The sequence below is a fragment of the Tiliqua scincoides genome, chromosome 1 (genome assembly GCF_035046505.1).
Source record: "Tiliqua scincoides isolate rTilSci1 chromosome 1, rTilSci1.hap2, whole genome shotgun sequence".
Taxonomy (NCBI): Eukaryota; Metazoa; Chordata; class Lepidosauria; order Squamata; family Scincidae; genus Tiliqua; species Tiliqua scincoides.
This window is the reverse complement of record NC_089821.1, coordinates 201,782,517-201,805,824: the sequence shown is the minus strand read 5'-3', so window position 1 is coordinate 201,805,824 and position 23,308 is coordinate 201,782,517. Positions and strand designations below refer to the sequence as shown.

The following is a 23,308-nucleotide window of genomic DNA, read 5'->3' as shown; positions in this document are numbered from 1 at the left end:
CATCTTAGGAGCAATAAAGCTACCCACAACACACAACAAAACTGCTACATCAAATTGCAGCTCAAAGAACATATCCCAGGACATTAAAAGGCAGAAATCATAAAAACAAAAGCCTAACAGACCATTGCTTCAACAAACCAGCAACAAATCACTACAGGCTATATAGTCCCATCTCAGGCCAGCACACATTGTGCAGGGCTGCCAATGGATAGTTGAATCAGTGGTACCTATTGTTAGGTTGGTATATTTAGGATTAGAGCACACTACATTCAACTCGCTTCTGTAACGTTTCATTAAGGAACACAGCAAAATAACCCTTAATTCTGATTTTTGTCTTGTAACCTCAGCAGTGTCTTTTCTAATGGCTGTTTGCTGGTGTTCTTCTGCATCTTTTTAGATTGTGAGCACTTTGGGGATTTTTTTTTTCTGTAAACCACTTTGTGAACTTTTTTGTTGAAAAGTATTGTACAGTATTATATAAATACTGTTGTTGTTGTTGTTGTTAATAATGACACCTGCTAACTGGTGTCATTTTAACCCATTTTAAAGTGGGTGCTCCTCTTTTATTTAGCAGTGGGAGAGTAACTGGACCTCCTCACCCTAGCAGTCTTTCCTAGTGGCTATGTTTTGCATCTTTTTAGATTGTGAGCCCTTTTGGGACAGGGAGCCATGGTTATTTTATTTTTTTCTGTAAACCACTTTGTAAACTTTCATTGAAAAACAGTATTGTTGTTATGATAATTTTGCAGTAAAATTCAACTGTACTATGTCAATTTATAAAGAACAATCATGCTCCTTCCCCCACCAATGTTCCCTCTAAGGGGCCTGCCCATGCTAGTGTGCAGACCCCTTTCATAATTATGTGACATCGCGACAAGTTACAACACTGCTTCTGGATGTTTGGCAATGACATCATCACATCATAGCCAAACTTGAGGGTTGCCAATTTCTTGCTACCTGGAGCTGAACTGGGAGGTGCACAGCCATGCTGCTATGTACTTTAGCAGGAACAGTATCCCCCTCACCAGACTCTTTTAGTGCATGGTGGAGGAAGATGAAGGACGCAGATTGCTGTGTTCTAAGGTTTGGAGCACAGAGATCTCATTCTTTCCTCCCTATAGGCTCTTTACGCAAAGTAGGCAATGCAGGGTGCACTGGATCCACAATGCAGTGCCCTGCATTATCAGTTTTGATTAAAAAACTGGGCAGAGGAAGGGCCAATAAGGAGGCCCGTTTCATGTGTGGAAGAGTGGCGGGGGAGAAAGCGGGCATTGGTTCACCTCTCCTCTGCTCAAACCCGGATCTGCTTCCGGATGCAAATAGGCTCATTTGCATCATGGATGAGCCAGCTCTGCCCCAATCTAAGAAACTAGTTCCAAAACACAGAAGCAGAGAGCTGCCTTGCTGGATTGTGAATTGCTCATGAAAATAGGAGATGCATGTTTGTATAGTGGTGTGCATCTGAGCCTGAGACATCCAAAGTGATCCTCATTTGCACTCCATCTACTACAGGAGATATATCTTGTATATAACCATCTTGTTGTCAGGTTTGTAGTATTTTCTCTAAAGAGGAAGGTGAAAGATGCTTCTGATGGCTTTCAGATGATCCCTGAATGAGAGAGAGAGAGAGAGAGAGCACAATTGGAAGCAATATTTGTAGTCTATACGGCAACATAAGCTAAACGCCTTTATAATATGTGCATACATCCATGCTCAGGTTCTGGATTTCAAGATTCTTCCCACTTACTGTTTTCTTTACAGAGCTTGAAAAACAAAAACCGAAACCTACTGCTCCTCCAAAGGATAAGGAGAAAGGTATAGGAATATGAATGAAAGTAAGAATAACAATAATCATAATTAAAGGTTGCAATCCTGTACACATTTTCCTGAGAGTAGTTGAATACAATGGGACTTACTTCTGAGCAGGCATAGACTTGTGCTGAAAAAGCCAGATTCAAATGTCGAATGCCTGAAGTTCATAATATAGCCTGGAAACAAGAGTCCTACTGGAATTTTGAGTGGGTGTCAGAAAACAAAAGCTATCTATTGAGACATTCCTACTATTTTATTAATCTTCTGGGAAGACTTTTAAAAAAATGAGATTATCTCCTTTTGGGCTCAGTCCTAACCCCTTATGTCAGTGCTTTCCAGCACTGACATAAGGGCAATGCAGCTCTGAGGGAAGGGAACAAACATTCCCTGACTTTGAGGAGGCCTCCGTGAATGACACCCAACTGCAGGATGCAGCACATGTCCCATTGGCACCGCTATGCCAGTGCTGGAAAGCACTGACATGAGGGGTTAGGATTGCGCCCTTCCTGACCTAACTTAGGGCACAAGCCTAACCAGGTCTACTCGGAGGTAAGGCCTATTTTGTTCAATGGGGCTTACTCTCAGGAAAGTGTGGTTAGGACTGCAGCCTTATTTGTCACTGAAGTTGGTGAGCATTGGGTATCCACATCCTTCAAATAAACAAAATATATAATTTGTCTGAAAATTAATAAAGTTCATGTGTTATATTTTTTCAGAACGTGTCAAAGAAAAAGAACAAAAGCATCATCATACAGCCCAAAAAGACAAAGGTAATAATATTGTGTAGTTGAAAATAAAGCTGAAATTCAGAAGTCTTACAATTAAATCAAAACAATTGTCCAGGAATTGAAAATTTTTCAGTTCAAGTAATCCTCCTATGAAGTTATTTCTTTACAATTGTGAGAGGTTTAAAGCACAGAAAATCTGCCAAGTGGAGAAGGAAATTCCTGTGTATCCTTTTGAGTGTAACATGAATGCAGTGAAACAGCAGCATATGCTTTGGTGTGAAGGTGTGATTGATACTGACATGCCCTCAGGACTTCATGAAGAGAGGTTAAAAACTCCTTGCTTCAACCATTTAAACACCTGAATCTATTAAATGAGCAAGTCTCCTTGACTTTCATACTGCCTTTCACGCTAATATATATATATGTATAAAAAACTGCCCTGGGGTATCTGACTGGCCACTATCAGGAATTTGAGCTGCAATCTGGGACACTCGCTTGAGAGTAAGCTACGGAGAAGTCAGTGAGTCCAATCCTGGGCTTGATGCACTGGCGCACACTAATGCCACACTAATGCCAGGTCAGCGTTCGTGCTAGCCCAGCACTGGCTGGTGCTGGGCTAGCATTGGGCAGGCGCCTTGTTACCAAAAGGGCTGTTTTGTTTAGGGGAATAATTATTATACTGCCCTTATTGGAACCTTAGGATTGCAGGCTGGATAACAAGATGGCATAATGCAGAGAAATTCCCTTTTGCTTAAAGAGGAGACTGAGAGAAAGATAACTTTTAATAAAAGATTATCATTTTATTACAAAAGCACAAAGGTAAACATAATGCACATGGAGAAATGATAAGTGTAGGTTTCTTGTTCCTTCCTAATACTTGAATCCAGTGTACCTAGCTTTCATGGTGGTTGCGTATGGAGAGTATTTGGTGCATCCGAGGAAATTAGAAAAAGGAAAGGTTGTAGGGAAGGATTTTAGGGGTCCCTGGTCTGCCAAACCCAGTTGCTGACTAAAGATGGGGAGAGAAGGGGAGAAAAAAAGGGGGGGAAAGAAGGGGAAAAGTTGCAGACGCAATATAGTTACCTGTCCTGTAGAGCAGTTGGATGGGGGGGGAGTCCTGTGTGGAGGACCCTCTGACACAACACAGTTGTGTTGGTCCTTGGAGGGGGAGCCAGAGAGAGCATGTGGCAGGAAGCCCTCTCTTAAAAAGGGTTTTCAGACAGTGCTGAGCTGAATGGTAGCTTGCTTACTACCACACAGCAGAGTATGTAAAACATTGAAAGGATCAGGATGTTATCAGCAAAATTCAGTGGGGTCAAATGGCTGGCTTCCTAGCTGGGGGAACTTAAACAATACAATGAATAAGGCAGTTCAAGTTTGCATAAACAGTGATTGGATTAGGAGACCCTTTTGCATACAGTTCTTAAACAGTGATTGGGTTCAAACAATACCATGAATACAGTAATGTAGGAGACACTTAAACAATGATTTACTATGCCAGTCTTCTTCCTATAATGTGTAACCACAGGGAGGTGGAGGTTGTGTAAGCTTGTGACTTGACCTGATTGTGGGCTGTGTGCTGAGGTTTAACCTGCATGATATTTTAGTCCATAGTACATAACCAGATAGAGAGAAAATCACAACTAAAAGGCAAAAGGGGATTTTCCGTAACAGCCTGGCCTCCACCACTTGGCAGTTTGTTTGCTGCTCCACCGCTCAGTTTACAAGACCTAACGCTGGGCCAGTGCCCGCTGCTCCACCACTCAGTTTGTGAGACCTATTGCAGGGCCAGCACCTGTGCTAGCCCAGCGCTGGGCAGTGCTGGGCTAGCACTGGGCAGGCACCCAGCCTCCACCACCCAGCTATCGCATGGACCACTGAACCGCAGAGAGGAAAGCAGGGGCGGGGGAGGAAAGGAGGAGGCGTTCCAGGGAGGGGGGAGGCGGGGATAGGGCAGGGAGGAGGCATGACAGGGAGGCGGGAGGCAGGGAGAGGGTGGGCGGGAGGTGTGACGTGGGGAGGGAGTGGGAGGGAGGTGGGACTATACCGAATCCTGCACGTTTGTGTGGGCTTGGCGCCTGACACAAACACTGTTACTTCACTGCCGACCTTTTGGTCAGCAGTGAATTGAGTAACCCCATTGTGGGCCTACTTCCCTTACCCAGGAAAAGGGGACAAAAGTCCCCTTCGTCTGAGGTGCCGCCCATGGCTGCTGTTGGTGTGCAGGATGCAGCGGTAGCCATTTTTGGTGCCGCCACAGCCGCGCGCCACAGGAGCTCAGGATTGGGCTACCCCTGCCCAGTCCTATCCCCCACCATGTTATAGCATGAAGCTGCACCAAGGGAGGTTGTCCTGTAATTTTAGTTGAGGGAGTGATCAGACAGCTTTGGCAGTGCAAATCTCCAATAGGATTGAGGCCTTATTTATAAGGCAAAAGATCTGGCTGTTAGAACACTTTTGCATGTTATGGACTAGTAATCCCTGTACAGATGTTATATCTGCAACACCAAATTATGTGTGCTTGGGGAACAGAACTTCAGGATTGCACTGGCATAGGATGGGACTTGCTGGTGTATTGATGCTGGTTCCCAACCATGTGTTTGTTACCCCATGGTGATGAATGCCTCTCCAAAGCTACTGGAAAAAAGAATAATGATTCATGTTGCATGTGGAAGTAGTAACAGGAAGAGATGCGTGAATTCCAGATCTGTGTAGACCTCACCCTATGTATCTTATGAGAGTTTTGTGGCTTTTCTGTTCACGTGTTACATCAGAATTGCAAAGCAGAAGATGTTGGCCACATACATCTGCTTCTTTGTAACATGCAAAGCTGCCCAAGCTGGAGAACAAGATTAGTCTTTGGTCTGCCTAGTACAGTTATTCTTTTACAACTAATTTATCTGATGTTAGTTTATTCAATTCCTTTAAGAAGTCTTGCATTTAATATGTTATATCTTGTCAGACAGATTAGTCAAAGCAGTTAGCTACAAGTTACAGTATTCCTTGGCTCCAGCCATATTATATTCAGAAAGGCATTATTTTGTGTCTTTCAAGATATCAGTCCTGATCTACTCCAGCCAAAAAAATCACTGATTGGGGCATCTGAAAAGTCAGCAGTTCAACACCAGCAGGAAATGACATATAGTAAGATTTGACCCACATGTTGTTTATTTGTTGGCAAAAATCACTACAGTCAGGACATAAGGTCAGAACAAATTAAAAGGCAAAGCTCAGTGGCTGTCAGTTCTGAATTCAACACAGCTGTTACTGGAGAGTACACTGCAATCGGTTGAGCTCATAATTACAAGCAAAATATAGAATTCCAATCTAGAGCATCTAAAATGACCTTTCATTCAGTAAAAAGATCTGGCAGACTCCAATGGTCTTTAAAGTATGTCCTCAGCTGAATTCAGAAATGTAGACTCACTATACTTTCATTCTCTTTAATACAATTATGCTGCACTATATAATCTCTTGATCTGACAGAATATGAGAAGTGATAGGAGAGGAAATTATAGGGATTTATGAAGAAACAATCCTCTTTGGGCCTTATAATGGCAAATCTCATGCTCTGCCAACATAAGTCCTGGGTTGATGGCATGACACCCTCTCTGTTGTTCTCTGGGTTGTGGCCACCAGAGCAAATGTCTGGAGGCTGTGTGCAGGAGACAACAGTCTGCTGAACCTCTACCATCCTCCACTGTTTGTCAGTAAGTCAGTGGTAAGAATGTTCAGGGGAGGATCAGGGGCAGATTGGGGTGGGGAGTGGGCAAGGCTGGGGGCAGGAGGAGAATCTCAGTGGCAGCAAAGCAGACCAAATCCTGTCCCTACTTTCTGGCCTAGACCTTCCCCCAAGACTCTCCTCAAATTTATACCAGCTAAAGCACTGAGGAGACCCATTGGGAACTAGAAGCATAGACTGGGGACTAGACTACCTCTCCTGGGTTTTGAATGGCCCATAGCATATCAGTGGTGCACATTGGGGCAAAAAATCAAAACGTTAGATATAGGCTGATGGGTTCTGAGCTGTCTGTGACAGATCAGGAGAGAGATCTTGGCGTGGTGGTGGACAGGTCGATGAAAGTGTCGACCCAATGTGCGGCGGCAGTGAAGAAGGCCAATTCTATGCTTGGGATCATTAGGAAAGGTATTGAGAACAGAACGGCTAATATTATAATGCCGTTGTACAAATCTATGGTAAGGCCACTCCTGGAGTATTGTGTCTAGTTCTGGTCGCCGCATCTGAAAAAAGACATAGTGGAAATGGAAAAGGTGCAAAAGAGAGTGACTAAGATGATTGTGGGGCTGGGACACCTTCCTTATGAGGAAAGGCTGCAGCGTTTGGGCCTCTTTAGCCTAGAAAAGAGATGCCTGAGGGGGGACATGATTGAGACATACAAAATTATGCAGGGGATGGCCAGAGTGGATAGGGAGATGCTCTTTACACTCTCACATAACACCAGAACCAGGGGACATCCACTAAAATTGAGTGTTGGGAGAGTTAGGACAGACAAAAGAAAATATTTCTTTACTCAGCGTGTGGTTGGTCTGTGGAACTCCTTGCCACAGGATGTGGTGATGGCGACTGGCCTGGATGCCTTTAAAAGGACAAGTTTCTGGAGGAAAAATCCATTACGGGGTACAAGCCATGATGTGTGTGCGCAACCTCCTGATTTTGGAGGTGGGCTTTGTCAGAATGCCAGATGCAAGGGAGGGCACCAGGATGAGGTCTCTTGTTATCTGGTGTGCTCCCTGGGGTATTTGGTGGGCCGCTGTGAGATACAGGAAGCTGGACTAGATGGACCTATGGCCTGATCCAGTGGGGCTGTTCTTATGTTCTTATTTTGCTACATTAAATGAGGAAGTATAAAAGTCAAATTAATTGATATTGGGTGGCATCCAGAGTAATGCTTCCTTTCATGGAAGTGCGCTCTGTGAATGCAAGCCCCATCTGAGAACGGAATAAGTGTTCTGTTTACACAGAGAGTCCTTTTGCAACTAGAAGAGGACTTCCTTCCATTCTCCCTTCCATTCTCAGAGGAAGCTTGCATTCATTGAGTGGGTGGATGGACGGATGGAAGCATTACTCTAGATGTCACCCATTGTGATCAAAGGTAGAAGTAAGTATGGATAAGCCCATTTATCTGAGATGTTTTAAAACATTTCACTATAGGTTTAAAAATTATCATTTGGAACTATCCATATACTTGATGCACATATATACTCTATGAGTATATCCATATACTGTAATGCACACACACCAGTCCTTCTAAAATCTTGATGCAGCATTTCATGACTCCTAGAATAAGACTATATAAGCATGAACATATTTTCTATCATTCCACCATCTATATTACTTTTAATTCTGATACCTTCAGTTGCATTTTGGATTGTATTGCATGAGCAATAACCGGTTGCAAATTAGATAGATGGGATAGTTTGCATTACAGTTTGCACCAAAGATGCACCCTTTCACCCTGTGTTTGCAAACTATATTACAGCTAATAGTGTCTGGTCCTGTAAAACAATGCAGTTGATATTCCTTAAGAATATGCAATAATATACTTCTTACAACCTAATCCTATGCTTCTCCCCTCCACTGATGCAGGTGCGCCAACGTGGCTCATGCTACATCCTGTAGGGGATGTGGTACCAGAGGTCTCCTCTGGGTAAGGGAATATTTGCTGTCCCTTACGCAGGGGTAGGTCTTCACAGTGTAGTCAGACCGGCACCAATGAAATCGCTGGTGCAGGTCTGCAGGGGCCTGGCTACAGGATCAGGTCCAGGAAGGGGCTTTGGATTTAGCTGCTCCCACTGCTTCCAAACCCACCCCCTTCCCAGACCTGATCAACACTTGTCACCAAGTGTACTGCACTATCCCAATAACTCTGAAAAGATAATCAAATAATGTCTTGTTCTCTCTTCTGTGGTTTTACAGTATGTTTAATTTATCAAACCCAAATATCTTCTCGCTTATCAGATTATTTGTTTCCTTAATTTTTCCCCTAGCACCTACTAATTGTTAAATGTTTCTTTGCAGAGCATGCTAAAATAAAAGACAAGAAGCTGTCTGCTCCCTCAAAGCAAAATGGTAAGGAACCACCCTGCTGAGGAAAAACTGAAAGATGCATTTCTTTCTTTCATTCACTGTGTGCTTCAGTTTGATAATTTTCTTTCAGGGACCATAACAGAAAAAGATGTGAAGCTGCTCTTTGCTAGAGAGAGAGGTAAAGAAAAAAATTTATAACATACATGTACTTAACAGATTTATTTTTAAATTAATCACATCTTAATACATAATGCTTGAATTACACGTTCTATAAAACCATTATAAATGTTGAGTAGGAATTAACCAAATATTAAACTCCAAATCAATGGGAATTTTATTTGGCTATAAAAACTAGCTTATCAATAAGAGTGAAATCAGCTTAGTTTGCATTACTTTCTTATTGTACCTGCTTAGGTGCTGATGTCATTTGTGAGCTAGCCAGACACAAGCCTTTTGACTTACTTAACTCATTATTAAGGGGTTCCACGAACTCAGCAGGCTATCTGCGGATGTGGAGATGAGACTGAATTATCATCAGGGAAAGACAGAAGTATAACCAAACAACTTGAAAAGGCCTTGGCCTCTTTTCTGGCATTGCAGCTTCCAGTGGTGTCACTAGGGTTCGTGTCACCTGGTGCGGGATGCTAGCGCGTCACCCTCCATGCAGTGGGTGGGGCAATACCCCAGATGGTGGGCGTGGTGATATACCATCACTGCACCCCCACTGGTTTTTTGGCCGTACCTTTTGATAGAACACATTCTGCATGAAATGACGCATTGATTGATATATAACATGATGGCATTATTCTTCCAAATTATGATTTTAGTGATTTTGGTCACTAGTGGTGTCACACACACACACCCTGGGTGTCAACTTACTAACACCTTATTGCAGCAGTTGGGACCCACTTTTTAGAATGACAATCTGTTCAAGACCCACCAGAAGTGATGCCATGCTGGAAGTGACATCATCAGGCAAATTAAAATAAATAAGTATAAATAATTAAAGTAAAACAAATAATTAAATAAGCAGAAGCCAGCCCTGGACCACCAAGTGAATTTCCTCTATAGCCTGCCTGCAATAACACCCCCCCCCCCAAAAAAAAATTAGTAAGGTTTTCAGCCCTACCCAGTGCCCAGTTCAATTTAAGAACTTCTGTTTAAACCAGATCACTGTCAGGATCCACCTGGCTTTGCAAGTCTCAAAAAGGTTCACCTTATCAGCTGAAGCCTCTGTTTTGATCCTTTTGGGGGGGGTGCCTTCTGGAGCACTTGTTTAGCTGCAGGTGCATAGGATCAGGACCATTCTGGTAGGCTTGCACTCTCCTTCACCTGATCTTCCACACCAGCCAAGGCATGGTTGCTTAATCGCGAGTAAATGCAACTGTGAGGCTTAGTTTGGCTTTCCATTGGGTTCAATACATTCATCTGCTTGGCAGGAGGGACTTTCTTCTCAGGTGTTTTTGGAGGCTGCATTCATTGGATCAGGACCATTCTGGTGTTGTTGGATTCCTCCCAGCCTGCCCTTTCCAACGGCCTAAGGCAAGTTCATCTACTCACGAGTAAACGTGCAATACAGCTCAGTTTCACTTTCCATAGGGATCCATGCATTTTTTGTACTCCGGTTTTTTGGCCATAGCTTTTGATAGAAAGGAGATATTTCATTCTGGTTTTCTGCATTGCATTCCACTCAAAATTCTACATCTGAAGGTATATAATATGATGGGGTTACTCCTAACCACTGCAATTTCAGCGTGTCACCCCCCCAGTGTATGTCACCCCCCCGTGCGCGTCACCCGGTGTGGCCCGCACCGCTTGCACCCCCCTAGTGATGCCACTGGCAGCTTCTATTCATATGCAGGTATAAGTAAAGACATGCAGGTGGAATTCTGCACACTTGGCAAGAAACAACCAGTTGCAGGGAAGCAATAATGGGAAAGGGGTATTTCTTAGCTCCTGCTGGTGAGCTTTCTAGAGTCTACTAGGGATACAGTTGGGGGTGGAGGGAGCAGAGCTTTAGGACTTCTCCTCCAGCAAGAGCAGTGACATTGTCAGCCAGAAGGTTCAGGTTCTGTCTTGAAAAGTTTTGCTTACAGCCACTGAGCCAAGGAGAAGCATCAGGCTCAGCTGGGGGATAAGTGTATATTTGAATGTCTAGATGATCATGTTTCCCAAGATCTACCTGGAAAAAAATAATAATGTGCAGTTAATGTTCCATTATGGAAGTGCAAATCCCATGTAAATATATCTGGGGGAAAAATCTTACTGAACAAAGTGAAACTTGTTTTTGAGGAAACATGAATAGGCTAGCATTGTAGCATTTACATTTATTTGGGGTATTGTTGACTTAAAATTGCCCATCATTGTACCATTAGCTCTCTCCCCCCCCCCCATCATTACCACAGAATTTCTAGCTATGATCATGTCAAGAATTCTCAAGACATGATTTACAAAATCTATAGTTGTCAGGCCTTGATTGCTCCAAACATGGGGCTGATCCAAAGATGGGCCCTGTTTATTAACTGTAAGATGGGGATCAAGCCTGTCTTGACCACAGAGGTGGGGTCAAGTACTGGATTAGATAACTGAAAAGCAGAAGGGCCAGAGGCAGAAGTTGTGGTTATGGACATTTGGGTGGTCGAGTACCAGTTGATTAAGGCAAAGCACATGTGTGCTTGAGCTGAATAACCAACATTGGGCACAATCCTAACCAACTTTCTAGCACTGGCATAGCTGTGCCAATAGGATGTGTGCAGCATCCTGCAGTTGGGGGGTGGTCATGGAGGCCTCCTCAAGGTCAGGGAATGTTTGTTCTCTTATGTCAGAGTTGCATTGCCCTTATGTCAGTGCTGGAAAGTTGGTTAGAATTGCGACCATTGTCCATTAGGAAATGATCACGTCCTTCCTTCCTTCCTATTTCTCTGGTATTGTGGGTTACATGCAGAATAGCAAGTTCTCCATATATCAGTGTCAAAAGAAGGATAATGGAAACTATCATATTTGATATCTTGAAAATTTTTTTAAAAAAATTGCATTCAGAAGCAAATATCTAATTCTAATGGTTATGAGAAACACACTGTGAGACTGTAAAGGTATTTTTTGTGTTGTCAGAAGCCTCAGTTAAGGATGATTCAAACACTGCTCAGTTGAGGGACAGTCTTTTTGCATGTGTGAAATCATTTACTAACTGTCTTCCACCCTCATGAAAAACTCACCATATTAGAGAGAAGGACAGTTTCAAGCCTTCTCTCTAGGTGTAGCAATTAGGTTTACATGGTGGAAATATTGTGCTATATTAATAGAAAAAAAGCAGCAATTAAGTCTGAAGACAGCAAGCCCATGAGAGAACGCAAGGAAAAGAGGATGGCTCCCTTGTGTGATAAGGGGATATGACAGAAAGTACAAGTTACATAAATTATACATAAATTATAGTTGTACTAAAGTTTATATCAGTGGATCCCAAACTGGTAGGTTCACCAGGGGAAGTGGAAGCATTCCCCCTTAAGAAGGGAACTACAGGGGCAAAGACTGCAGGGCTGCCACTGAAAAGGAGCTTTGTGACTTATCTGGGGGGCAGTGCTGGCCTCCTGCAGGGTCCTGGAGGCTCACAGCCTCCTCTGATCTCCTCTGCAGCTTGTTTACAAAGCCTTTATCTCCGATCTAAAGCTACTTTCTGTTTTCCTCGAAAAAGCACTGCAATTCTTGCATCACGCCCTGCCCTCCCCCCCACCCATGCAAACATTTATCTGGTTTGTAGGAGTTTGGGAATCACTGGTTTATATAATTCTGCCCATGTCATGAATGAGGGACAAATTGAATATTATTTATTGTGACCAAAGAGAAATTCATTTTGTGGGTTCTAAGGCCGTGTTCAAGAAGTCTAAATAGTTTCCCGTTATTTCACCCCAACTATGTGGGGCTTTCTCAAGGGAATGAAAAAACAATGCTCACACACACACTCAGAACAAAGCATTCCACTCTACTGCCTCATAAACAACAACAACAAAACATACAGCAAATATCCTATCTAAAAGTTCAAAGGAGCCCTAAGCATAGGTAAATGCATATATATTGTGCATTATATATTGTGGCATTTACAAGATATATTTTCAATGTGGTTTTCTAATTCCCAAATCTGTATCTGTGGACCATGCCCTTCTTATGAACATCACTCTGTGCCATTATAGATACTGTAAAAGAAAAAGTGAAACCTGTAACTGCTGTCAAAGAAAAAGGTAAGTGCCATTTGTTTGGAAACCTGCTTGTTCTTTTAAGATCATGAGTTTTTTCACACAGGAGAATCAATAACAGAGAATGAATTGTTTATTTCATAACTAGGAAAGTATTGGACATTGGTACAGATTAACAGACTGCATGCTTCACATGTATTTTTCTGCTTATTTACTTCCTGATCCAGTGAAAACACTTTGGTTTTGGAAAGCAGGTTTTGGCTGCATCAGGTATAGCAGTGTCTCTTGTGTTTGGCTAGTGAGTTAGAGCCTTGGCAATTGGCCCATGTGCTTTTCAATAGCTGTGAACTGCAAACAGCACAGTCATATGTGTGTTTAACCAGACATGAATTCAACAAGATTTACTTTGACGTAAGTGCACATAGGATCACACTACAAAACAATGTTCTGCAGGGCATCATTAATAACAACAAGAGAGGAAAACTCCAAGGTGGCCTAGAATTATTATTTTTTAAGTATAATTAAATCTAACGCATTGTGAGTAAAAATACTTAGCATTTGTATAGCACTTTTTTTTTAAGTTTACAGAAAACTTCACATTTATTATTTTAACACTTGCAAAACCCTGTAAAGTAAGTAGGGTTGCAATCCTATAAAACTTACTTGGGGGTAAGTCCTGATGATACCAGTGTTTTGAGTAAACATGTATAGGATTGCCCTGTACATTTTATTGCCCTCACATTGCAAATAGGGTTAAGAGGGAATGGCTTGCCTAGGACCCCCTAGTGCAGGGGTGCTCACACGTTTTTGGCTCGAGAGCTACTTTGAAACCCAGCAAGGCCTGGAGATCTACCAGAGTTTTTTTTACAATGTTTGCGCCATCATAACATATAACATTTATGTGTACAATGTATGTTGGTGTACCTTGAGCCCCACTGAGTATAACAGAACTTACTCCTGAGTAGACATGCCTAGGATTAGGCTGTGAGGCTGCAATCCTAGCCACACTTACCTGGGAGTAAGCCCCATTGAGTACAATGGGCCTTACTCCCGGCGTTTCCTCCCAGAGGCACCTGAAGGGGGGGGGGTCGGCACTCCGCAATCTACTCATTTTGCCTCGCAATCTACCAGTAGATCGCGATCCACCTACTGAGCACCCCTGCCCTAGTGAATTCATGGCAGAGGCAAGATTTGCAAATGTCTTTTTCATAACTGTTCCTTCTTTCCTTTCTTGCATGTCTGGTTTAAAAACTAGAGACCTGCACATTTGCATGTAAAACCTGCCTGGTATATTTCTAAAGCAAGAAAATTCAATTTTTCAGTGACAGCAAAGCAGAAGGATGTGAAGCCTCCAGTTGCCCAGAAACAAAAAGGTAAATCTCATTTTAAAACTATATTTTAGGTAAGATATCAATTCTGCAATCAAATCCATGTTCATTTACTTGCTTTCATTGTATATCCACTTCAGTTACTTCCTTTTCTTTCATGACATCTGAACTTGAGTAGCACCTCTCTGCACTGGCTGCATTCCCTGCATTCACACTGGCAGCCGCTGCTCTTGCTTTATCAATTAAGGAGACTTATCCACCTATTTGCTTGTGGAAGACAAACACTTTTAAGAAAAATCCTTAATTCTTACAGCTGCAATTCTATGCATGTTTACATGGAAGTCCATCCCATTGAACTCAATGGACTTCTGAATAGACATGCATAGCATCGTGCTGAAAATCTTACTTGTTTGGAACTTCTTTGTGCTTAGGATTGTGCCCAATAGACTTCAGATACTGATATAATCTACAGATAAAGATGCATGATTAATGTATCCACCCAGGGCTGAAGTCAGGGGTTCGCTAGTTTGGGCACTGGCTGAAGGTCCATGCCCATTTGAGGGCCCACCTGGATGACTCAGCCCCTGAGTATCAGAGGCAGTGGTATTGTCCAATGCACCATCAAGGGTGAGCAAGAGGAGCCATGGGGGTCCAGTGTAGGGTTTTTCCCTCAGGCCAAGATTGTTGTAGGCCAGGATGAGGCAAGAAACGCTTTGATACCTGGGTCTGGCTCTGTAGCACTGTAAGCAAATAATGACGCACACCTGTGTGTATAATTAAGAGTCACGTGAACTGGGGAAAATGCTGAGTCAGCAAGGGTGATACAAACCTATGGGAAAGGTGGTGCAAAGGATCATGGGAAGCCAATCACAAGGCTATGAGTCACCCTCACTGTGATGGGTGGAGTCTAGCATATATTGTGGCTATCTCATTCACTGGGTGTGGGTGGTTTGTGGTGGATGTTGGAGGGAAGTGCTGTTGGAGTTGTTGCTATTATCTTGTTATTCTGCCTTGCTGTGTACCTGACCTTGGATTTGTATGATAACCATTCTTCTGCCTGCTCCTTTACAATACAAGTCTCCTTACTGAAAGAACCCGCTGTGTCTGTGGCTTCTTTCTGATCTGCTTGCTTCCTGCACTCCCTCACTAAGCTGCTATCCTGCTGTGCTGCTAGGGAGGCACACACCATCCTCTCCTGCAAGCCCAACAGCCCCTAGCAATCTGATGCTGCCACTGAATCTACCCATGAGACCACAAACTTTCAACAGTCCACAACAAATGGTTTTAACTGCCTTTCAGTACTAAAACTTATTTTCCTTATATTTGCCCCAAGCTCATATTATTATTATTATTATTATTATTATTATTATTATTATTATTATTATTATTATTATTATTATTATTATTATAGTTTGTAAGAATCATGAGTTACATAGACAAAACCAGGGAGTGTGGAAATGCATGAAGCATATGTAGGGTTGGAGACTGGTGGGTTCTGGGACATGAATAAGTTCTGAGGCTCTGTGCACATGCACCACAACCTGACACTGGTTCAAAATCCTTTCCTGCTCGCCCCATGTTTAGTGGGTGGGCAAACTGAGTATGCCCAGCTAAGGCCAGCTTGAAGCTAGCAGCCTACCTGCCTGGCCTTGCAAACTGGTAAGCCAGCACTGATGAAACGTGTTTCCGTGAGAGTCTTTCCTGATTAGCATTTTTGGTGCAGTGTTCCACATATATTTTTAATGTCAGTCAGTTCAAAAAGCATCTAAACAGCTATTTGATTCATTATTTTGACTGTTCATTCTCCATTTCACTTCTGTTCTAATTCTGCAGAAGTGGAACAAGCCAAGGAGAAACCTTCTGCAGTTGTGACTAAAAAAGGTGAGAAAGCAATCTTAAATGAAAACAGGAGTTGTTTTTTTTAAATTTACTTGTCACTTCATTTGGCAGTATGTTCACTTTCATTTTGGGCACACCATGAATGGGATTGCAGGAACCAGAAAACAGTTCTTGGGGTCATAGATCTTGAGGTCATTCTGATAGTTCAATGAAAATGCCCTGCCCAAGGGGAAATGGTGCCTGGAACAGCACCCCCGGCTACTGCTGCCCTCCTATGATGTGCATGCTCACATCCTCTGAAAGGGGGGAGTGGATGGGTACCATACCACCTCCTCCACCAATAATGGTGCCTGTGGTCACTTGCCCACTCACCACTATCTCCTCTGCAAGTGAAGAGGAGGGGGTAACAATAGTGGTGGCAGGGGAAGCCCTCTTTACTCTCCCACTGCTGCCTTCTTGCTTGTGGAGGAGGTGGCAGCTAACATCCTCTGCAGTTGGCAGGCTAGGAAGGCTATTGCCGTTGACACCATCATCTCTCTCCTGTGAGTGAGAAAGAGGAGGCAGTGACAGCAGCAGCAATAATGACAATTATGATAATAGCAGCAATGATGCTACTGCTCCTACCTCCTTCTCTCTTTCTCTGCTTACCTGCTTCTTCCTCTTGGCTTTGGTGTGGTGTTCTAGCAGCATGGCAGAGTGTGGTGGAACAAGGAAGTCAGGAGAAGCTCAGGTGGGGTGGTGCTTCCTTGTCCCATCACATTCTGCCATTCTATTTCAAACTGTAGAGCAACCAAACTGGGAAGAACAGGTAGAGACACAACTTTGCTCTCACACAAGAAGGATTCCTGGGAGCTCTAAGATGGACTCTCCTCAATAGGGTTTGATAGGTGACATCCCACATGAACCGAGCATTTATGTATGCAAGCATATGCCCAACTGGTCCAATATGCTACCCTTGTGTGTTGAAGACTGTTGCATGCTGCCTCTTTAAAAGGCTTCCAGATGAGAAAGCCAAATGAGAAAACTTGGGAACAGTTTCAGTTTTGCACCAGAATCCTGGGTTAGTGTTTCAATCCCTGTAATAATTTCCTTAGGACTTGAGGTGTCCCAAGCCTAGGTGCACTAGAAGCCGGTTAGTTATAAGTTATAAGTCTCTCCTCAGCAGGTTTTTTTTTTTTTGCACTGGGCTTTCTGTAAGTGGCTAGTGAGTAATAATTGCATTATTAAAAATGGTATTCTGAATGGTGCTGATCTCGCGCATCCAGTGAAGAAAACAATCAATATGGAGTGAATTGCCCCAGCTCACGCACGAGTTCCTCCTTGCAGTGGGAGGCATGTGTATTTTCAACACCCAAGACTACTCCTCACCACATGTAGCTAGGCGAGATGTCTGAACTAGCCCTCAGTCATTCTTCTCTGCCAGAATGTATAGAAAATGAATGTAACATTTTTCAGAGCAAAGTGAATGTATGCCGTGATGCTGAATACGGGTGACAGGACATTGACATTTTGTCAGGAAAACATAACCCCGATGTGTAAATCAGCTCCAAGCACCCATACACAGTGCTGTGCTTTATTAGTCCTCTCTCTCCCTTTTAACAATAATAAGTGACATGCCCCATAGATGCTTCAGAAAAAGTCTGAAGCAAAGTCAGGCAAAATAAATAAATAAGTAAATCCCTCAGGAATGAAAGTGAATTGAAGGAGTCATTGCCTCTGGATAACCATGAAGATAAACCTACATTTCCCTCTGATATGCTCTTTCCTCGTATAACAAAGTATAATGTGAAGAAAGCTTCATGACGAGGCAGTGCTGTTCAAAGTAAAGGTATTTCATGATTTGTGTAGAACAGTATGGTTTATATTAAATGTATACATTATACATACATTATATTATGCACCTTTCATCCCTTTTGTTTTATTATTCTTCTGTTTGCAATCCAGCAATTCTTGGGTTTTCAGACCTGGACAAGAGTATGGTATTTAGCTCAGGAGGTCTATTCTTCTGTGTTGTACCTAATGCTCCTTGATTAACATGCCTCTTTGATTGAGTTAGCCATGGAATTAGTGAGGACATCTAGGGTTGGAGAGCCTTCTTTTGTTTTGCTAACAACTTGTTTCCCTCTGTCTGGAAGCTCCTAGGAGATGACATTTATCAGAGGATCAAACTTGTTGCACCAGCACAGTGCATGGAATTTTGGTGCAGGCAAGGCTCCATCCAAGCCAGCCTCGTGGGATTTGTGTAATTGCTTTGATTCTTAAACACAGGGCCTTCCTCTTGGCCTGTGGATTTGAGGCCTCTTGTCATCAGTCCTAGGACTAGTATGTTACTGGCATGTGCCGTGTTCTTCTGACAGGCATCTACCATCAGGTACATATGTGCACTGCACCCTTCAAAATAAAAAGTAACAAGAAGCCTGGTCAGTCAACATGCTATGAGCTGGACCTAGAGGACTGTTGCTCAACACAATGGAGCATGGCAGCTTTTGATCTCTACCTTACCTGCTTCTTTTTTATGTAAAGAAGGACACAATCCTGAAGCGCCCATGGGCCGATGCAAGTCTCATGTGTCAGCCCAGAAGGGTTGGCTTTGGGAGGAAACTGGGCCAGCGCTCAGAGGAGCATCGGCCTGCGGAGGCTGACACAAGTCTCCATGCTGGCTTCCTCCATGAGGCTTGCGTTGGCCTGGCTGGGCCAACTCAAGGCTCTGGGGTGGGCGGGAGGAAGGCGTTCCTGGGTGGGAGGAGAGCTGGGGGAAGGCGGGGGGAGGGCAGGCAGTGAATGGCCCTTGGGCTGGATGTGGAGCTGGAGGCAGGGCTTGGATCCGGCAGTTATACCGGATCCCAACCCCTGTTCCCAGAGAAATCAGAGCAGCTTCAAGCAGCTCCACTCTCCTTGGACTTGTGCCACCTCAGGAGGTGGCACAAGTCTGAGGAGACCCATAGAGGCAAGGGTGCCTTACCCAGGGGTAAGGGGAAAAGTTTCCCCTTGCCTCTCACTGAGCCACCTTGGGCCCTATCCTGCGCTGGATACAGTACAAGCCTCTTGGTTTGCCTGTTCCAGTGTAGGGTAGGATTGTGCCCGAAAAGACTTATCCAGACCTGCTATATAAGAAAATGGGGGGGGGGGGGTAATGTATGTTGTTACCTTGTCACATCTAATTTGGCTTCAGACTATTGGACTAGGTGTACAAGCTGAAGCAAATACATAGGTAATGTCTTCTGCTTCTTGCTTCATGTCCTCACCTGAAACAAAACTATGGTTGTTTTTATTTAGGAATTGATCAATTTGAAATGAATGCATCCTGTTTTGTCTTTCTACTAACCATGGGAATTTGTACGTTATCAAGGCAGTTAGCAAAACATTATTTTGCTCTTTTTGTAATAAAAGTGGACATGATGATATCAGGTATCAAAGCAGATCAAAGTATTCTTCTCTCATATCAATGTTCCTTCTGGCACTGCTGTAAAATACGAATAGTATCTCACATTTTAATGTACATTGATATCATGTTGCCTAAAATGTATCACACTTCCTCACCTCACACGTTTTAAATAGTGTTATGTGATGTCTCATTCACACTGTTGGTTCTGCAGGTGCCAAGCACAATAGGTAGCTTTTTTCAGTTATACTTCCATGGTTAAATATATTCAGAAAGAAATTCACCAACCTGAAGGAAACCAAAGACAATGAGGCATTTGTTATCCTACAAAGGAAGAATGGTGAAGACAGGTTGAGCCTTTCTGATGATAGCACACTCAAAGTCTGCTGTGTGTAGTATGCTTTACAACTTACTCTCCCATTCATTGACTGGAAGGAAATGGGCACGCTGGCCTCAGGACCGACAGGGCCCCATGTCGGGTGCTCACATGCCCCCCCCATCACCAGGCAGCTGCGGCAACTGCAGCTGCAGTGAACCATAAGTATATTATACTAGATGGAAATAACCATAAGTATATTATACTAGAGGTGAAACTAGAAGCCCTGGCATCCAGGGCAGTGACTCATGAAGCCATATGTCCACTTCTGGGTTCTCCCCAGAGGAGGAGGTACTGGTGGCTTTCTCTGTGCAGTAAGAGATGCATCTGTGTGGTGGATAGAACACTGGACAACATGGTAATTTTGAAAATCCATGGAAACTTTGGGCTCTCTTCCAAGGATACTAGTGCAGGAAATTTTTATGCATCGTTCATCAATAAATTGGGCTCATAGCTGTGGAGGATCAATGAATGGAGACATCGACAGCAAGCAACCCTGTACTTTATTTTGAGCTTAAATCCTCCATGCATTAAAGGCAATTAGGCTCTTTAGATTTGTTACATATCACTTAAAATTAAAAAGATAAATAATGGATTGCCATCATTTCAGGAGAAGCGAGAGATTCTGTTTTGAACGTTTTCACGCTGATTTAAAGATTGCTTGAAAGGTATCTGACAGAGATGGAAATCTTGCATTATATTATGTTTCAGTGGAACATTCAAAATTAGCATGTTTTAAGATTGGAATCTGAGTTGGTTTTCCCTACTGTGAGACAAAGGCGAGTCTAATATACTCGGAGTGAGCTCAAACCAGTCTGGCTTCATAATTTTTTAAACTTAATGATTAGAGACACTGCAAAACTTATTTTGAGAGATGATATGAAAACGACAAGAGAGAACAAGCAAAATTAAAGGCAATTAAAAATTAATTGTGGTTAGCTATTCTAACTGTAAAAATGTCTTTATTATTTTTTTACTTCAAAACCTGATGTAAAGAAAGAAGGAAGTCTGGCTAAAACAGGTAATGGTATGAGTGGCTGAGAATATCTGCATTTTCTTTCAATACGATTAGAGAACGTCATGTAATGTTGCACAGGTCACACTGAAAGGCATAATTTCAATTTGAAAAAATCTTAGGGCGCAATCCTAACCGGCAGTTATGCCGGTGTAGGAGGCCCTGGAGTGCCGTCTGTGCATCTGTAGGTGGGAGCCGCGTCGGCGCATTCAGATGTGCCGACGCGTGGAGGCAGGCAGAAGCCTCTGCAGTGGCTCCCGTGCTGCCGTTTGTGTCAGCACGCTTGTGCCGGCGCAAGCAGCGAAGGTAAATGGGGGGGTGGGGGGGAGGGGGCGGGAGGAGGGTGGGCGATGGGCGGCCCCGGGAGCAGGCGCGTGGGGAGCCAGGGGTGGGGCTGGGACCTGGCGGTTATGCCAGATACCAGCCCCTGTCCCTGGAGAGAACAGAGCAGCTTCCAGCCGCTCCGCTCTCCTTGAACTTGCGCTACCTCCACAGGTGGCGCAGGTCCAAGGAGACCCATAGGGGCGCGCAGCCCTTACCCAGGGGTAAGGGGAAGAGCTTCCCCTTGACTCTGGCTGAGCCACTGCACCTAACAAACCTACGCTGGATGCAGTGCAAGCCTCCTGGCTTGCCTGCTCCAGCACAGGTTAGAATTAAGAACATAAGAACATAAGAACAGCCCCACTGGATCAGGCCATAGGCCCATCTAGTCCAGCTTCCTGTATCTCACAGCGGCCCACCAAATGCCCCAGGGAGCACACCAGATAACAAGAGACCTCGTCCTGGTGCTCTCCCCTACATCTGGCATTCTGACTTAACCCATTCCTAAAATCAGGAGGTTGCGCATACACATCATGGCTTGTACCCCATAATGGATTTTTCCTCCAGAAACTCGTCCAATCCCCTTTTAAAGGCGTCTAGGCTAGACGCCAGCACCACATCCTGTGGCAAGGAGTTCCACAGACTGACCACGCGCTGAGTAAAGAAATATTTTCTTTTGTCTGTCCTAACCCGCCCAACACTCAATTTTAGTGGATGTCCCCTGGTTCTGGTATTATGTGAGAGTGTAAAGAGCATCTCCTTATCTACTCTGTCCATCCCCTGCATAATTTTGTATGTCTCAATCATGTCCCCCCTCAAGCGTCTCTTTTCTAGGCTGAAGAGGCCCAAACGCCGTAGCCTTTCCTCATAAGGAAGGTGCCCCAGCCCCATAATCAGCTTGCGCCCTTAATTATTCATATATCTTTATTAAGACACACCAATGACGTATGCTATTCTTGTTACCACTCCTGGAAGATCTGTAAGGTTCTCACTTGCATTTTCTAAAATAATAAAATATGCAACAGTGGGTGACCTGGGGTTAGCATATGTTGTGTGTGATGTAAATATATTGCTATCATGGTAGCAAGACCAACATCATTTTGCTTAGGTGTCAGACAACTGTGATATTTTAAAACACTTTTGGATCCACATACAATGCACAAATTGGCCAAACAAATGTTCTGAGTGATGTCACTGCTGGTATTTTTCCAAGTTGCAGCATTGTACCACAAGCAAAACTTTCCAAACAGAAATCTGGCACAGAGTGATACAGACGTACCTACTGTAACTTACAGTGCAATCCAAATTGAGGCTTGAGCTGGTGTAGATCTCTTTACAAATATGGCATAAAGGCTGCTTTTGCTCAAGGAGGCTGGATCCAGCCCCAGATGCAGTGAGTGTGTGCTGGCCCAAGGAAGCTGGAGCTGAGGATGAAAGAGGGTGGCAGGAGGATGGAAAGGAGGTGGGGGGACATTTCTGGATGGGTGGGGGACAGACTAAGAGGCAAATTGGGCAGGAGGGATAGGACTGGCCACAGCAGTGCAGTCTAAATCCTAACCCCCATTCCCAGACCTGGTGGCCTTACATGGGCTGCTCAGATTGTGCCAGCAAAATCTCTGGCACACATTCGAGTAGCCCCGTAGAGGTGGCTGGGGCTCAACACAGAGTAAGGAGAAAAATATGACACCAAGTTGCCCACCAGCCACCTCTTAACCTGTGCTGAATACAGCGCAGGGCAGTTAGCCTACCAGTTCCCGCACAGGTTAGAATTGGGCTGCCCCACATTTCTGTTTTTCTTAAATGAAGTTTAAAGTGACTTTATACTTCATTTAAATGATATACCTTTATCGCGTGGATATGATTTTCCATAAGATTATTGTGATGTCTGTAATATTACACAGACATGAAAATTTGAGGGTCAGAAAAAATTTTTTTCAAAATTTATGGTGGTTTTATATTAATTTGGGGGGCTGATTCAAAAAATGGCATCAGTTTTTCCCTTTTACACTTAGTTTTGGAGATACAACATAGCCTCATTAATGAATTGTTCAAGTAGCTTCCTCTTGAGAATGCCTATCCTATGGCTTCCTTCTGAGGAAGCTGCTTGATCCATTCACTAATGAGGCTATGCCATATCTCTGAAACTGGAGGTGGTAGGGCAAAACTGATGCCATTCAGTTCATTCTGGCCGTTTTTTTAACATTCCACGGGAGAAAAGGCTCTGTCTCTTTTTTCATGAGACTCCTGATTTTTTGTTTCATATACTCT

General features: G+C 43.6%; 1 protein-coding gene across 11 annotated transcripts in view; it reads left to right on the top strand.

Moving 5' to 3' along the window:
• The window catches only part of TRDN (triadin), a 193,009-nt gene that overhangs the window by 149,970 nt on the left and 19,731 nt on the right, over positions 1–23,308 (top strand). For 9 of the 11 annotated variants that reach the window (XM_066614016.1, XM_066614000.1, XM_066613983.1 and 6 more), the window contains 7 exons: positions 1,762–1,815; positions 2,529–2,582; positions 8,581–8,631; positions 8,720–8,767; positions 12,777–12,824; positions 14,102–14,152; positions 15,941–15,988. In XM_066614016.1, coding sequence (XP_066470113.1) covers positions 1,762–1,815; positions 2,529–2,582; positions 8,581–8,631; positions 8,720–8,767; positions 12,777–12,824; positions 14,102–14,152; positions 15,941–15,988 — 354 coding nt within the window. Of the gene's footprint in view, positions 1–1,761; positions 1,816–2,528; positions 2,583–8,580; positions 8,632–8,719; positions 8,768–12,776; positions 12,825–14,101; positions 14,153–15,940; positions 15,989–20,700; positions 20,726–23,308 lie in introns of those variants that run through there. The other 2 variants (XM_066614033.1, XM_066613991.1) reach the window with 2 other exon arrangements.